The sequence below is a fragment of the Chrysemys picta genome, chromosome 6 (genome assembly GCF_011386835.1).
Source record: "Chrysemys picta bellii isolate R12L10 chromosome 6, ASM1138683v2, whole genome shotgun sequence".
In the NCBI taxonomy this organism is placed as follows: domain Eukaryota; kingdom Metazoa; phylum Chordata; order Testudines; family Emydidae; genus Chrysemys; species Chrysemys picta.
In genome coordinates, this window is record NC_088796.1 from 87048150 (window position 1) to 87063622 (window position 15473).

The 15473-nt window shown below is 38.3% G+C and overlaps 1 protein-coding gene across 36 annotated transcripts in view; it reads left to right on the forward strand.

The window, feature by feature from the left end:
* The window catches only part of CDC14B (cell division cycle 14B), a 73748-nt gene that overhangs the window by 27407 nt on the left and 30868 nt on the right, over positions 1–15473 (forward strand). For 21 of the 36 annotated variants that reach the window (XR_010602299.1, XR_010602298.1, XR_010602302.1 and 18 more), the window contains 3 exons: positions 9388–9464; positions 13205–13271; positions 14538–14600. Coding sequence is in view for 28 of the 36 variants with exons in the window: in XM_065599382.1 (XP_065455454.1) it covers positions 9388–9464; positions 13205–13271; positions 14538–14600 (207 nt within the window). In the remaining 8 variants the exon portion in view is untranslated. Of the gene's footprint in view, positions 1–512; positions 644–1200; positions 1331–9387; positions 9465–13204; positions 13272–14537; positions 14601–15473 lie in introns of all 36 variants that reach the window. The other 15 variants (XR_010602297.1, XR_010602296.1, XR_010602295.1 and 12 more) reach the window with 3 other exon arrangements.

Sequence of the window (15473 nt, forward strand, 5' to 3'; positions counted from 1 at the left end):
CTGAATAAAACTTGAGGTGGCACCTCAAGTTTATAATGCAATAAATGTAAAATAATTAGTACTCCTCAGAGCCTGTCTGTCTAGGAACAATCAATAGCAAGCATTCACTGATACAGCAGTACTATTAACTTGAAAGCCTCTTGCTTTGAAACCTGTTTGTCCTTAAAGTTGCAATGATCAATAATTTGTTGCATCATGTAATCCTTGTAACTTCCACTGAAGCAAATCAAGGCATATCATAGCAACATTTGTCATTGAGGTGAGGTGAGCTATACTGTTCCTGACTTACTAAACTAATTATGAAAGTCCTAGTTAATTGTTGTGAGGCTGAGAAACTGAGGTCAATGATTTGGTTTATGAGCAAAGGCTGTTCCAATTCTTTTCTTCACCATTATGTTTTTTTAATGTTTTAACCCCCATCCCTTCTCATTTAACAACTTTTTTTCCCCTCTAGTTTCAGAATGGGCCATCCAGCCTAAACACTTCTTTTTATATCTACTGCTTTCTTCCAGGTGTGCCTCATGTGCCAGCCAGGCCTAACTCAAGCAGCCAGAGCTCTTCAATGTTACATGATCTTAAAGATAAAAAGCAAAGTTTTTGTTTTTAAACAAACTCCTTTAAGATCCCAAATCTATAACAAAATGTAAGTGTATTTCTATCACTACATTTACTCTGTTAGGGATTTGAAATCTTAATCCCTTTAATTTCTGGTCCTCCCTTGCACTTTCGGTAATGTCGTAGTCTGTTAAATTGTCATCAAAGTGATCAGAATGTACCAGCAGGGATACAAGCTTCTGACCATATGAGATTGGGGTGTACCTAACGTGATCAGCAGCACAAAACATGTACCTTATTGAAACCCAAAGTCTGGGGGCTAAAAGTATTTGGTTTAATTATTTAAAAACAAATCCAGCTTTGTGTCATCCTTAAGGCAGAACTGTCTTTATCTGGAAGCAATCTACATTATTTAGGCCTTACTGTTCTACCAAACAGAGATTCTTTGAGATGATCTATAATGTCTCTATAATGACTTTGTTTGATCCTCACCAGGACTTAGGTGTGGATGGAGATAGCCTCCTTCTTCCATCTTTGTGTCTATACTCAGATAAACCAAATTTAACCTCCTGGGTTCCAGCCCCTCCTCCCTAACTCCTACCTCCCTTTGCTGCGTTAACTTAGTAACAGTGTTTCTTTTCTCAGGCTTGGCACTAATTATGTACTTGGAGGGCAACCCTCCATGGGTACCGCCCCAAGAACTGCTGTAATTCAGGTCACCTTCTCCAGGACTCATCTCTGTACTTTGTCTATTTTCTCATCTTCTTTCTTCAGGGTAAGCAGTGTTTCCTTCACCCATTCTGATCCATAGTGCTATTCTGTTTTTGCTATCTCAATTTGAAAATACCACATCTAGGAAAAACAGTATTTTGGAGAGAAGGGGGGAACTGTAGAAGCAATAGCCCTTCTGTTTGTGATACTCCGTGCTCAGCTTCTCTTTTAGTATTTGCATAGTGATTAATCTTTGGCTAAGGCTACATGGGTGTATGTGGAAAGGAGTTGGCAGCAGTGTATTTTTGGAGGGAGGAAGTATAAGACTCCATTGCTTATCCTTCATTTAAGCAAAACCTGCCTTGAGTCTTGTCTTTCTCCTTCAGAATTTGCCCTTTACAACATTTCCCTACTCTGACTTTTTAAAATAAGTTGTATAAAAACTGTTACCATAACTAGCATTCACAGTAGCAGTTTAATTCCATCTCTCTCTCTACCAGGCTTTTCCGGTGGCCTTGAAGTTTACTCCCTCTTATACTTACCTGATTGCCCCTTCTTCTTTGGTACGGTAGAAGTAAGGTTGCGCAGGATGTGCTTGTACTTAAGACAGTGCTCCCTTCTAGTGTGTCCTCACTAGACTCACCCCAAGAAAGCCATTAACTGCAATCTTCCCTCCTCACTTGCAAGGCTTTTTAAGGTTCTTCCTTTTTTATGATTAGCACTGAGTTTTTCAGAGATGGGAGGGTTTCTCTACTTGTGAGCCTGTTTTGATCCACTTTAATTAAAAAAAACAAAAAACAAATAACCATTTGTCTTTCATTGAACACAACAAATTTAACTCTGACCTATAGGTTAATTTGATGTATTTTTATCTTGATTCTGCTATCTAAATATTTTCTTGTAAGATACATGATTAGGTGGGAAATATCAGTTAATCTATCAGCTGTTGAGAATATTTTTTTGTAAAGTATTTATATATTTTTGAGAAACCGCAATCATCTATGTAATAGAACTGTTCAGTATTAATTTATGGTAAAATGTATGCATCTGTGTGGACTTGCATTTGAGGCTGATCAATGTCCTATATAGGTACTGTAGAAGAGGGTTGTGGTGTGTTTATTTGCAGTTTACAGCTGTTAGAATTATTATTTTGGGTAAGTGTTATGATGACATAAATCTTACACTTCCCACAAGCGCATTTCATTTTTTTTTTTTTGGTTTTAATTGTTTGAGTTTTGTAAATGGTGTGATTAATTTGCTATCTTAAGTAGATTTTAAAATTTAAGGATTTTTTGTTGGGAAAGTGGAGGTGGAGTTTGAATGTTCAGAGTACTTTTATAGCATTTGAAATGAAACAGTGCTCATAAAGTGTTGTATATCACTAGAATACAGAGTTGGTTTGTTGCAATTTTAACTGTTTTGAATTCGATTTAAATAGACTAATTTTCTGTAAAAGGCAAAGTAGCCATGTAAAATAACTTATATGATGACATTACAGAATGAGGTAAAATTCTTCTTTAATAACCCTGTGTACTAAAGTTTAGGATGCCTCCTTCAGATGGAACTTCCTTTCCCTTGCTGTTATTAACCGTTTGTCTCATTTCTCTTAATAGTAATATCACTAATCCCATAAAATCTGTATTTAATAATTGAACTGTGGTTTGAACAATCTCTTGGTGATAATCTACAATTTTAACAGGTTCTAGTAAAAGAACTATTCTTTCCTTCATCCCATGGTATATATTGCTACACATAAAGGTCACTTCCTCAATTTCCCTACAGAGCTCACTCTTCTTGACAGGAGACGGGATAGCCTAGTCTGCATATCCTTACTCTGTTGTGTAATCCAATTGATGTCAATAGGATTATGTACAAGAGTAAGGGTTTGCACGAGCTGTTTGTAGGTATCTGCAGAAAAGTACACTTATTTGGAAAAAATCTTTTGTTCTCAACTCTTAGCAAACTTGCACCCCATATGCCTTAACTAGAAACAGATGCCATCATTATAAAGGTAGTTAGCTAGGGTGATATTGTGCTCCCATTGCTAATTACAAGCATATTATTTATGTATTCTGAGATGAGGATTTTTTTTATGTATGTAAAGCCAACAGGGGAATTTAGGTTATCTAGAACAGTAGTAGTGTTTATATACGTTGATCCATTGATGAAACTGCTATGGATTATTATGGTTGACTGAAAAATGTCTGTTCTGTGTTAATAAATTAACTAACCATTACTTACCATATTTAAAAAAAAAAAAAAAAAAACTTTAAAAACTGCTTTTGTATAACCGTAACCCCCAGTCTTTTGGAGTGAAACTTTTTTTCTGTGTATGCACACTCACATTTAAAATAAATATAAAATATATGTATTGTACAGATATTGTATTAAAGGTGTTGGATAATGGAATTTTCCTTCTTTTAAAAACAAGTTTTTATTGAGCAACTAGCTGTCATGTGAATGAAAGACTGTTTCCTGGAAAATGAATAGATTGATAACGAGAATAGTTTTCAGAAAAGTTGGACATGTGCAATTTTTGTAGATTGTTTCCCATTTCACTTTTGGTATGATCTTGTATTTTACCAGCAAGATGTATTTGGATATATCACTTGATATAAGCACAACTCGATTATTTGCAGCCTGTTCTCTTCTTAATACCATCTTTTATTTGTTGCATTAGTGAAATTATAAATTTCACAGAAAGGTTGTGTGTGTATGCAAGATGGAGCGGGGGCTTGAATCTGAAATACTAGAAAATACCCAGGGGTTTTACTAGGAAAAGCTTACATTATGTATCCTAATAAACCAATCTCAACTTCAGTGTCTTTATCCCCGAAAGGCAAACCATCTTCTTTGTTCCTCCCTTTTTTTGGCCTAAGACCAGACCTAGTTTCCTGCCTCCTAAATTTACAAAACATGTTAGGAACTCTGTCTTCATCCTACCCTATTCACCACTCCAACACTTTAATCCTTTTGTTAATCTTGTACTCTGAAATCTCAGATGTACTTCTAATCTTACCGTATGTCTCTTAGGGCAGGTCTACACTACGGAGTTAAGTCGACGTAAGTTACGCAGCTACGACGTAGCTTAGATTGACTTATTGCAGTGTCTACACCATGCTGGGTTGATGAGAGAAACTCTCCTGTCGACTTACCTTATGCTTCTGGTTCCGGTGGAGTACTGGAGTCGACAGGAAAGCGATCTGTGGTTGATTTAGCGGGTCTTCACTAGAAGTGTCGATCCATGGGAAGTGTAGACGTGCCCTTAGTTACCTCTTCTACCCGTATAGTCACACTTCTCTAGCTCCTTCACCTCTTCCTTGAAGCACGTACATGTCTTCTGTCTCCTAAAGAAATCTTCTCTCAGCTCCCACTTGCCTCAACTGTTGCCCATCTCCCTCTTCCCCTTTGCCGTCAAACTCCTGAAGTAAGTGGTCTTTTCCCATTCACTAATTCTCTTTTCCAGTTCTTTCTTCAGTCCCCTGCACTCTGCTTACCCACTTCACTTCAATGAACCTGCTCTCATTAAACTTTCAAATGACCTCTTCTTGATCAAGTCTCATGGTCACTTGTTCAAGTTCTTAAATTTCTCAGCCATCTTCAGATCTGTTGATCAATCTCCTCCACAATTTCTACACCCTGGTTTCTGAAAATCCCATGTTTCTTTATATCCTATCCTCAAACTCTTCTTCAGTGTTCCCTTTGGGATGCAGCTTCACTCCCCCCATCCCACCCCACCCCACCCCACCCCACCCCACCCCATCCTCTCTTGTTGTCAGCATACTTCGGTCTTCTCCTCTGCTTCCTCTACCCTGTGCTTACTCCCATAGATTCAATCAACCACTCTGTGACAATGATTCACAAACCTATTCTGCTACTTGCACCTTTCATCCTCTGGTTTAGTCTTGCATGTTTGCCTGTGTGGCCAAGATTTTCTCTTGAATGTTCCCTTGCCATCTTAAATTTAGTGTGTCAAAACCCTTCCTCTTCCCCTTCCTTTGTCACTGTTTACAGACCATCCTACCTGTACTCCAAGCTCACAATAAGTTCAGCATCATCTTTGTCTGTACTCTCCCTTCCCTCCCATCTAGTCGTCGTCATCAAATCTCATTGCTGCTTGTTCGACAGTATTTCTGTAATTTGACCATTAGTTAAAATCTGCACTGGCAAGGCACCAGTCTGTACCTCCTCCACTGTGCAACTGCAGAGATTTTTTTTTTTTAAAACATGTATAGAATCTCTTCGTAGCCTTCCATCTATGATGTAAAGCAGAGGTAATTGTTTTTTGTCAAGGTATAGTCAATGTCCAGACTCCAGATAAACTAATAAGAATAAAAAATAAGTAAATAAAAATTTGGGGGTCCGTTCAAAAACATCTGGCGGTCTGGATTTGGCACATGGTCCGCTATTGTAAAGGCTGAGCCTCTCTTCATGTCCTCTAAAGCACCCCATAACATCACACCTACTCACCATATCCTGTACCCAAGTTCTATGCAAGCCACTTTTTATTGATAGGACCATGTAACTCCTTCATCAGCACTTGTCTTTGCAATTTCTTATGTGTCATCTCTTATATCTAGAACAGTGGTTTCTAATCTTTGTACATACAAGATCACTTTTTGAATTTAAGTGCAACCCAGGATCTCCCCTGCCCCTTCCCTGAGGTCCCATCCTGCTCACTCCATCCCCCATCCTCCCTCATTTTCACCGGGCTGGGGTTAGGGTTTGGGAGGGGGTGCAGGCTCAGGGCTGGGGCTCAGGGGTTTGGAGTGTGTGGGAGGGGGCTCTGGGCTGAGCCTGGGGCAGGGGTTGGGGTGCGGGGGGCATGGGCTCTGGGAGGGAGTTTGGGTGCAAGAGGAGGCTCCAGGCTGGGGCAGAGTATTGGGGTACAGGAGGGGGTATGGGGTGCTGGCTCCGGGAGGGGGTTCAGAGCTGGGGTGTGTGGTTGGGGTGTGGAAGGGGGTTCAGGGTGCAGGAGGGGGTATGGGTTGTGGGCTCCTCCTGGGCAACACTTACCTCGGGCGGCTTCTGGTCGCTGGTATAGCAGGGGTAAGGCAGGCTCCCTGCCTGCCCCTGCCCAAAACTGCTCCCAGAAGCGGCCAGCACTCCCCTGCAGCCCCTGGTGGAGGGCACTTGGCTCTGCATGCTGCTCCTGCCTGCAAGCATGGACCCCACAGCTCCCAATGGCTACAGTTCCCCGTTCCCAGCCAGTGGGAGCTGCAGGGGCGGTACTTGCAAGTAGGAGCATCGTGTGTGGAGACCTGTGTCCCTGTCCATCATCTCCCCCCTCCAGGGCTGCGGGAGTGTGCTGGCCGCTTCTGGGAGCGGTGTGGGACCAGGGCAGGCAGGGAGCCTGCCTTAGCCCTTCTGTGCTGCCAGACTTTTAGCGGCCAGAGATCACAATCAACTGGTAGAGGCTCCAGGATCAACCAGTCAATCGCAATCTATGGGTTGGTGACCACTGATCTAGAACATTCTCCCTCCTGAAGTTCATCAAGATCATTCCCTATCTGCACAAGTTCTGAAAAACTCAACTCTTCGGTGAAGCTTCCTTCTGCAGTGACTTGTGTTCCACACTGATTCACTCTTTAGGTCTTGTCTACCCTGGAAGATGACATCCTGTTATCGTGTACGTGTGTGCAAATATTAGACATGTCAGCCGTAAGTGTAGTTAAGGACTGCTGTGCTGAAAGTCCTATTCACTGACATAATTTTAAAAACAACTGTCCTTGTCTATATGCTGAGCGTTAAGATTGTGTGTTTGTGTTTAAAATCGTTTTATAACCATTTTACTGCTCAGATCAGGTCTCCGTTTAAAACTTTTGCCAGTATAACAATGTTGTTTAAGGGTGTGATTTTTGTTGTTTGTTTGTTTTTTAAATAACACTTCTATACTGGCAAAAAAGTGCTTTGGGCAGTATAGTTTATTTCATTTGGGCAAATGTACTCTTTTGCCAGTATAAGCTGCATGTACACAAGGAGGATAGATGGTATAAGCTGCATTTCTACTTTTTTAGTGTAGACTAGGAACTAGTGTAGGCCCTTACTGTTTGCTTGCACTTCTAGTTGCTATTCTTGTTCTGTGGGGAAGGGAATCTTGTTTTCCTAGAACAGGTGATGGATTGTGGAGTGCTGTGTGCAGCTTTTGGCGCGATGTTAAAGGTTGAGAATAACCTGCATTGTAGTGCTGCTGGATGTGTCGTGTCCCTTTTATCAAAACAAGCTTGACTATTCTTGGAATACAGTCTATACATCCAAACCATTTAATTGATAATTGTGTGTTAAATTACATCATCCTGGGAATGCTAATTGGATGGACATCTGAGGAATAGTACTTGAACAATATTTTGTACTTAATTTTAGTCTCTTTGTCCCTGGATGTTTGTTTGAGTAAAAGAAAGTAATTTTTTGGAGGTATTCAGAGTATTTAAATGACCAAAAGTAAGCTAAAATTTAAAAAATAGTTTTATTTTAGTTTCATTCTGCTACCAGCAATGTTAAATATTTTCCTCTTTATTCTCCTTGCCAGAGAAAAAACAGTAAAAGTCAACACTTTATTTTATGTTATGTCATTTTATGTTATGTTATTTTTGGAAATGTTTCCAGCTTTATTACCAACATGGTTCCCCTCACCCATGATTTTGTTAAACTTCAGATTTGGCTTTACAGCTGTGTAACTGTAATTACAAGGCAATGCCAACTTTAAAAAAAATAAAAAAAGAGAGAGAGAGAGAAAATATGCCTAGAAAAAGTCTTAAACAGTGAGGGAAAATTTTAAGTAGATACTTTTTTACTTTATTTCTGTCTTAAAAACAAACTAAAAATACTGTTGGCAAGAAATTTTGGGAAAAGTGGCTGTTAGTAAAGGAAATGTGAATTTGTCTAATTTGAATGATTTTAAAGTACTTAGTTTAATGTTTGTCAATTGTGCAAATTAAAAAACAAAGACTTAGGAAGTAATTTAAAATGTTAAAACATGATCTCAACAATTTAAACATTTAAGATTTATACTTCAGTAAAGTACAGTGTTCTTTATATTTAATAACATAGTGGTTCTAATGAGAGATGGCAAATGTCCATCTACAAGGACTACTGTAAACTCTCTGATCCCATCTTACAGTTGGAAACTGACCCATTGCTGACAACTCCTGTCAACAATAGGTGCCCTTTAACCAGTGCTGAAAATGGCTAGTATAAATAGGGCAAAATTGTTTTCAGCACAGTCGCAGAAAGGATGACTGATAAAAAAACAATTTATAGTACTGGTTCAAGAGAAACCATTGCTGCAGTGCCTGGCAGCTAGGGATTGATCTCCTGGTGCAGACAGCTTTTTAGACATAATCTGTAATGAACTGGGGTTTTGTGAAGCTGGCATCCTTTCCTGATTTCTTTTAACAGTAAAATGTTTTCAGTAATTAATACTAGATATATTTTGCCTGCATTATGTTCTTGGGGTTTCTTGCCTTCTATTACATTTTAGGCTGCTATACTCTTCTTTTTTTTTGGTGGCATCTGGATTTAATTAATGGACACTGCTTAACCTAGTGTTTGTTCAGGTTGTGCAGTGAAGGCGATGCAAGATTTGGAATACTGTGATCCCCTACAGCTCCAACGTTAGAAGGATCAACATTCCCCCTTATTACTGTATAGCAGCTTCGCTTTATTGCTTTGCTGGTGCCCTAGAGGTTTTATGTTCTCTTACATTTCTTTTAAATTTTAATCATTTTAAAGTTTGTACAAAATTGTCCATGAAGAATATGTTACAGAGAATTACAGCAAAAATGTTGTATATTTAGTACAATAGTGTCACAAAAGCACTTTCGCTGGGATCTGAAACCCAACACAAATCCTGATGTCTATACAGTGGATGCTATGATTCATACTCTTACATTGATAATGGCCAGTATGTTATATAATATATGCTTTGCTTCTGTCTATCGCATAATTGTTTGCTTGCATTCTTTTATTCTTGATGCTGTGCTTATAGGAAAAAGACGTTATCAAGCATATGGTATTTTTTATGGCATTTAGTTTAATATTTTTACAATAAACATTGAAAGTTATTAATAGGTAGCTTAAAGTTACCATTAAAAATATTTTCTTTCCTTCTTCCAAAAATAGATAATATACTTAAGAGAATCACCCGAAGATGTGTACAGGCTCTTATTGGCTGGAAACGTATCTTATCTTCCTTTCAGGTAAATATAAAAATGTTAGAATTCTGTGTGTCATGATCTCTGAACGGTGTTCCGAGGCACTGAGTTTGGGTCGCTTGCCTATGGCTGCTGCACATCTCAACATGTTTTCATCAGTGACTGCCAAATAAGGTCAGATAGTGGAGTGACAGGGATATTGCAGGTCAGTACTGAAGTGTGCTGGCAAACGTACAGTATATGAGGAAGCTTACATAACTATTTACTTTCATTAGCTTTTTTCCCCTTTGAATTCACACTAAAAAGAGAGATTGGAACAGTTAATGGTAATGAATTCTAAATTAATACCATTAGTCACCCAGTCTGAATTCTCTTAAACTCATATTAAAATATTTATATAAATACTTTGTGGTGACTGCAATAATTTTGACACATCTTTTCTGTCACTTGCTGAACACACTCCCCTAAAATAAATGCTTTATTATGTAGTACTTTTTTGTGTAAAATGAAATTTTTACCAATGAGGAAACGTCTAAAAATAAATAAATAAAAATTAAAAAGGTTGCTTCACCTCTGAGGGGATATAATTTTAGGTATTCCAGACTACAGACTTCTTGTTGCCACTCTGTTTTTATCCAGTAGATAAACAAGGTTGATAGGTCCTGACCATGAACGATTTTGTAAAGTTCTCCTAAGAACTAAAACAGTAAGGCTTTCAAAAGTTAGATAAAACTATCCAATAATCAAACAGGCTTTCATAAAATGCAGGAAGTTAAAGGGAGAACCAAACAACTCCAGTTTACTATCTAGACATGTAGTTTTATAGTGTGATCCATTCACTCCTGACTCTAAAAGCAAGTGAGTATTTCTTATCAGAGCAACTGTCTCATGTCTTTTTCCCTTTCTTGGGAGCATCAAGATTTTTTGTAATGTCTTGGTTTTCTGGCATGCTTCCTTTCCCTTATCAACAGTAGTAGGCCTTTGGGAGGTGTTTTTGCCTGTTTTCAGAGTTCTAATAAATGGCTGTAATAGGACTCTTCTTGAGGAATAACTCTCTACCAAACTCTTCTCTCTCTCCTCCCCACCCTTTTTTTTTACTGTGGTTTTTGCCCTCCCAGCAGATCATGCATCCATTTCTGGGAGTAACTTTTTAGAGTGCATAGAGTAAATTCAGTGTTTATGAAAGTTGTTCGATAGACTTGGTGACATTGAATAGTGACATTATTTATCCATAAAATATGTCTTACACAGGCAGTGGAACAATGCAAGGTTCTCCAAGCTATGTCAATGTGCACTGGGATTGAGAGGCGTTCAGCCTTCATACCTATTGAATCCTCCATGCATCAGAGGCTGTCAAGAAGATTGGTGATGTCAGTTGTGATTAGTATTGCAGAGAAACTTGTAGAAGGGGCCACCTAATCCTCTTTTTGGTCTCATCCTCTGGTCACCTAAGGTTTTACTATAGTTACATAGTGCTACAGATACATATAGTGACTTAAAGCCCTATAGAAAGACCAGGTCCTTGGTCTGAGGTGCTTCCAATCTAAATTGGATGACAGTGAAAAACAGACTGTGCTGGGGATGAGCGCATAGAAAAGAAGCTATTGCAGTAGACAAATGGTAATGTATTATATTTCAAGGGAAGTTGATCATGTTCTTTTTTTAGAATTTATTTTAATATATATTTTTTTTAAATCTCTCTATTCTAATACCTTATTTAGAACATCTAAACAGAGTTTAGTGATTGGAAAAATGAGTTAATTCACACCACTGACTTTTATTGTTTGTTTATATTGCAGTAGTACCTAGAGGCCTTAACCGTGGTCCCATGGTATTAGGTACACACACGTGTATGACAAAAATGGACCTTGCCCCAAAAAGCTTATAACCTAAGCTGCAAAGATATTTGGAGGATTGTGAGGTTGTTTATCATGCAAGAGGGGACCTTCCACAAGGGTAAAGGTGGTATGATGAGAAGCATAATGTTTGAGACTAAAGAGATCATTTAGGGAGAAAGGAATGAGGAGGACATGAGGGGGAATGAGAGGAGGTGAGTTCTGGCAGCAGCATAGCTGTGTACAGCCTTTGGAATGAAGATACAGGATGAAATCCAGGCCCCATTAAAGTAAAGACAAAACTCCCACTGAACTCTGTGGGAACAGGATTTTGCCCATGGTTTTCAAGCCTGATGCAACTAGGAGGAGGAAGCCACTGAAGAGAATTATGAGTTGAGATGGTGCTTTAGGGTCCTGTTGTTTTTAGATTATGTCCATGCTGACTATTCATTAGCCAGTGAGAGAGGAATTGCTTTTTGCAATCAGATAATAGTTACTTGTGGTCTTTCATAATAGAGGAATTTATATTAAAGTCTTAGAGAAATTCTCTGTATGCTATTGTCAGTTTCCTGAATGAGTTCCTTTTCTTTCTATTACTTCCCTTTCCCCTTCCTCCCCCTTTCACACTAACTCATTAGAGGAGGGGAGAGTGCAGAGAGAGTAGATGCAGACAGATCTCTGAAATTCTCACTTTTTTGTCATTTTTAGTCAGAACATTATGACAGTGTTTCTTGTTACACATTTAAAAAAAACCCTAAACCAGACACTACTTTACTCTAATGCCTCAAACAGCACAGTTGCTGGTGAGAGTAGTGGGTGATAAATCTGTAGCAACAATGAGGGATAGACATGACCATAGAGAGTGCTAGGGTGAAGAGAGACTTTAAATCAGTGACACTCCAAATATGTAATCCCATAGTGCAGCATGAAGTGGACAATTTAAAGTGCTTCTTTCCATGCTCTGGCAAGAAATGGAGGAGAGAGGGGAGGAAGTGTTGTGTGCCACTATAAATTGCCATTGACAGTATAATTGCTGGCTTTCTAAAATGTTTTAAACCCAACAGTTATTCCACTAAAATATATAATCCTGAAATTCAGAGACTTTTTTTTTTTTTTAATACAATAGGGAATAGGGTTTTCCTACCTTAGATCAGTTCTAAGTTCGTGGTTTCATCAGTTTCATTGAGTCATTTCTTTCTCAATAACTGACATAGTACCAAGAACATTCTATTCCTACCTTAAGATGATTTAAGAAGAATGGCAGGAAAAAGAGCTATAATGAAAACCAGACTGTTATTTTTAAGCATACTCCAGCTAAATATTTTAAAGCTCCAAGTATAGGAAAATTCTCTTTTAAATATTACTATAGCTATTTCTTTAATCTTTTGGTTAGAAAAGTTAAACTGTCATATATGTAATTACTTAAATAGGGAATGTTGGTGTTAGAAGTAATTTGAGTCTCATCCATTCACATGTGCAGTGTTTTTGTCAGATTCCAAAATTCTTACGGTATACAAGGAATCGAAGTATACAAACTATTTTCTACAATTTTATTTTCAAACAAGATAAACATCTTTCAGGAAGTGGTGTTGTCCAAATTCACTAAACTTTGCCAAAGTCTTTTATTCCCAACAAAAACTGAAAGTGGCAGTTCTGTTGAAAAAAAGGTGGCTGAAATAAACTTAATGTTGGATCATCTAAGTGTTTTAACATAAGATACCAGTAAAGCAATAAAAAATAAGTTAAAACTTAAATCAATAAACTTCAAGATTGGAAAACAGTAGAGTATTTTAAAGTAACTAATAATCAAATCTTTTTACTGCTGGCTCTTGAGAAAATAACATTTTAATTCATTTAGTCGGATCTGCATGAGGGAACTCATGCGGTTTTGCTTATGAAACTAGAAATGCTGTCAGCTGTCAAAATTGATTTCACATGTTTGTGTTATAGGGATGCTTCATTTGGTACTTGCAGTTTTCATCTAACATTGCTTGACAGCTTTCATGCAATAAATAAGGTAAGAAAAATATTTTTTTTTTGTTATATGTTTGTCAGCTAATTATAATACAGCCAAAATTTGTTCATGAAACTAAGGGCCTAATTATTAGACCTTCGTCACAGCAATGTGTCTGACTCTGCCTAGTCTATACATCTTGTATAGTAATTGAGCTCCTGTGACTGATATCTGGGGAATCCAATGAGCATGTCTAGGTGGGGTCTGGCACCCTAATATAGAGCAAGTTCTTCCCTGGATGGGAGTTACCTAGGGAAAATCTTAGCAGGAGCCATGGAGTCAGATGGGCAAAGCTGTTCAGGCCAGTCATTTTACCTCTAACATCCTGATATTAATGTGGAAATTGGTAAGTTGTTGGACCAAACAGCCCTCCATGACTGGTCTTCCAAACAGTCAGCATAGTAAATATTATAAAGGGGTTGTGTGTAACTTAATGATGACTGTAGGAAGGAGCCTGCATTACTCCGTGGCCTTATTATTTCAACATGTCTTTCTGAGCTTGAAAGACAAAATACTTGAATCAGTTAACTGGTTGCCAGGCCCCTTCATTCCTTCTGCACCACTAATTTAGTCATCCAAGGGTTTATTGCAACTCTGCATATATCTACACTGGAGGGGCAGGGAGAAGAAGGTGTGGCAGCGATCCTCAGAACCCTGGTCAGCTGACTCGGGCTCGTGGTATAGGGCTAAAAATAGCAATATAGGTATTCCCGCTCGGGTTCTGAAACCTGTCAGAGGGATTTTATTTAGGGCCCTGCAGGGCAAGATGCAACCCCAGCAGGAATGTCTGCATTGCTATTTTTAGTCCATAGAACAAGCCTGGTCAACCTGAATTAGTTGACTGGGGTTCTGAGACTTGTTGCCATGAATGATTCTGTGGCCTGGTTCTGGTTTTATTTTTAAGTGAAATCAGAAAAGAGTGGGCTTGCTTATTTATCCTTAATTGCATTGATGTGTATATATAACATGGATACAGGAATGGAGGGATTTGTTTTGGACCAAGACTGAATGCTAAATATTTTCCACAACTCCAACATTTTCACAAGTGTTAAAATGTTTATGAATTCAATTGAGTTCTGTCCAATTAATGGAGTTAGTATAATGAGGAAATGTTACTCTGGCACAGTGGTGAAAAATAGATCACAGAATCATAGGACTGAAAGGAACCTTGAGAGTCCAGTATAAGGGGTATACAGAAATTTAAAATGGTGATGCATTTTGTCTTTTGATGAAGGTTCTTTTTGTTAAAAGTTGTATTGTGGATTTTAGGCTTTGCGATATGGCTTCCTGGATTTCAGTGCTTTTGATGTAAATGAATATGAGCATTATGAGGTAAGCGTGTAGCCTGGGGATAAACACTGAACCGTGACTTAGAAAACCTGGGGTCTATTCCTGTCCTGCTGGGTTACCTGAGGCAAGTTATTCCCCTCTGTGCCTCAGTTACCCCATTTTTAAAATAGGAATAATGATATTGATGTTCTTTTGAGATGCTAAAGTGTGTTGAGATCTACTGATGGATTATAAGCACTAGATGGTGGTAGTGTTACTATAAATGCTAAGACAGGTTTTTTGTGATATGCACTGTTGCTTTTGTTGCTGTCAGTTCCATTTCTGCCTTTAAAAGAGCTATTACCATACATCTTTATTTAAGGATCTAAGAAAGCAAGATAGGTAATTTAAGTTTAAACACGGGGGAGTTAGAAGGCTGCATTTGTGACTGTAGGCTCAAGAGATGAAAGAGCATAGGAAGTAAAGTGGAGTTAAGGTATCTGGAAAGAGGTAGTTAGTTAAAGATACTTTTTTTTCCACATCTGATTTTTATCCATTGTAGGATGATGATAAACTTCAGTTCCAACGTCACTTCTCATAGGCAGGATCTGCTCTTGGAGAAGTTAATGAGCAACTTGAACAAATTCAAGTATAGCTAATCACTAGACCAGTTGGCATTCATTTAAAAGAAACTTACGTGGGAAGTAATAGAGAGATGATAGAAGTGCAGCACCATTATCCCTTTAAAAAAAGTAATAATTGATCTTGGGAATTCCAAACCCATGAAATTCACCTCAGTTTATGGGAAAGGCCTTGTGTGTAACTGTACAGCTAAAGTACTACAAGACTTGGATAAATATATTCTCTTAAAGGCAAAACAGCACGGCATCTATACAGAAAACTCAGGACTTGTTGGAGTTGCATGAAGTAATTACT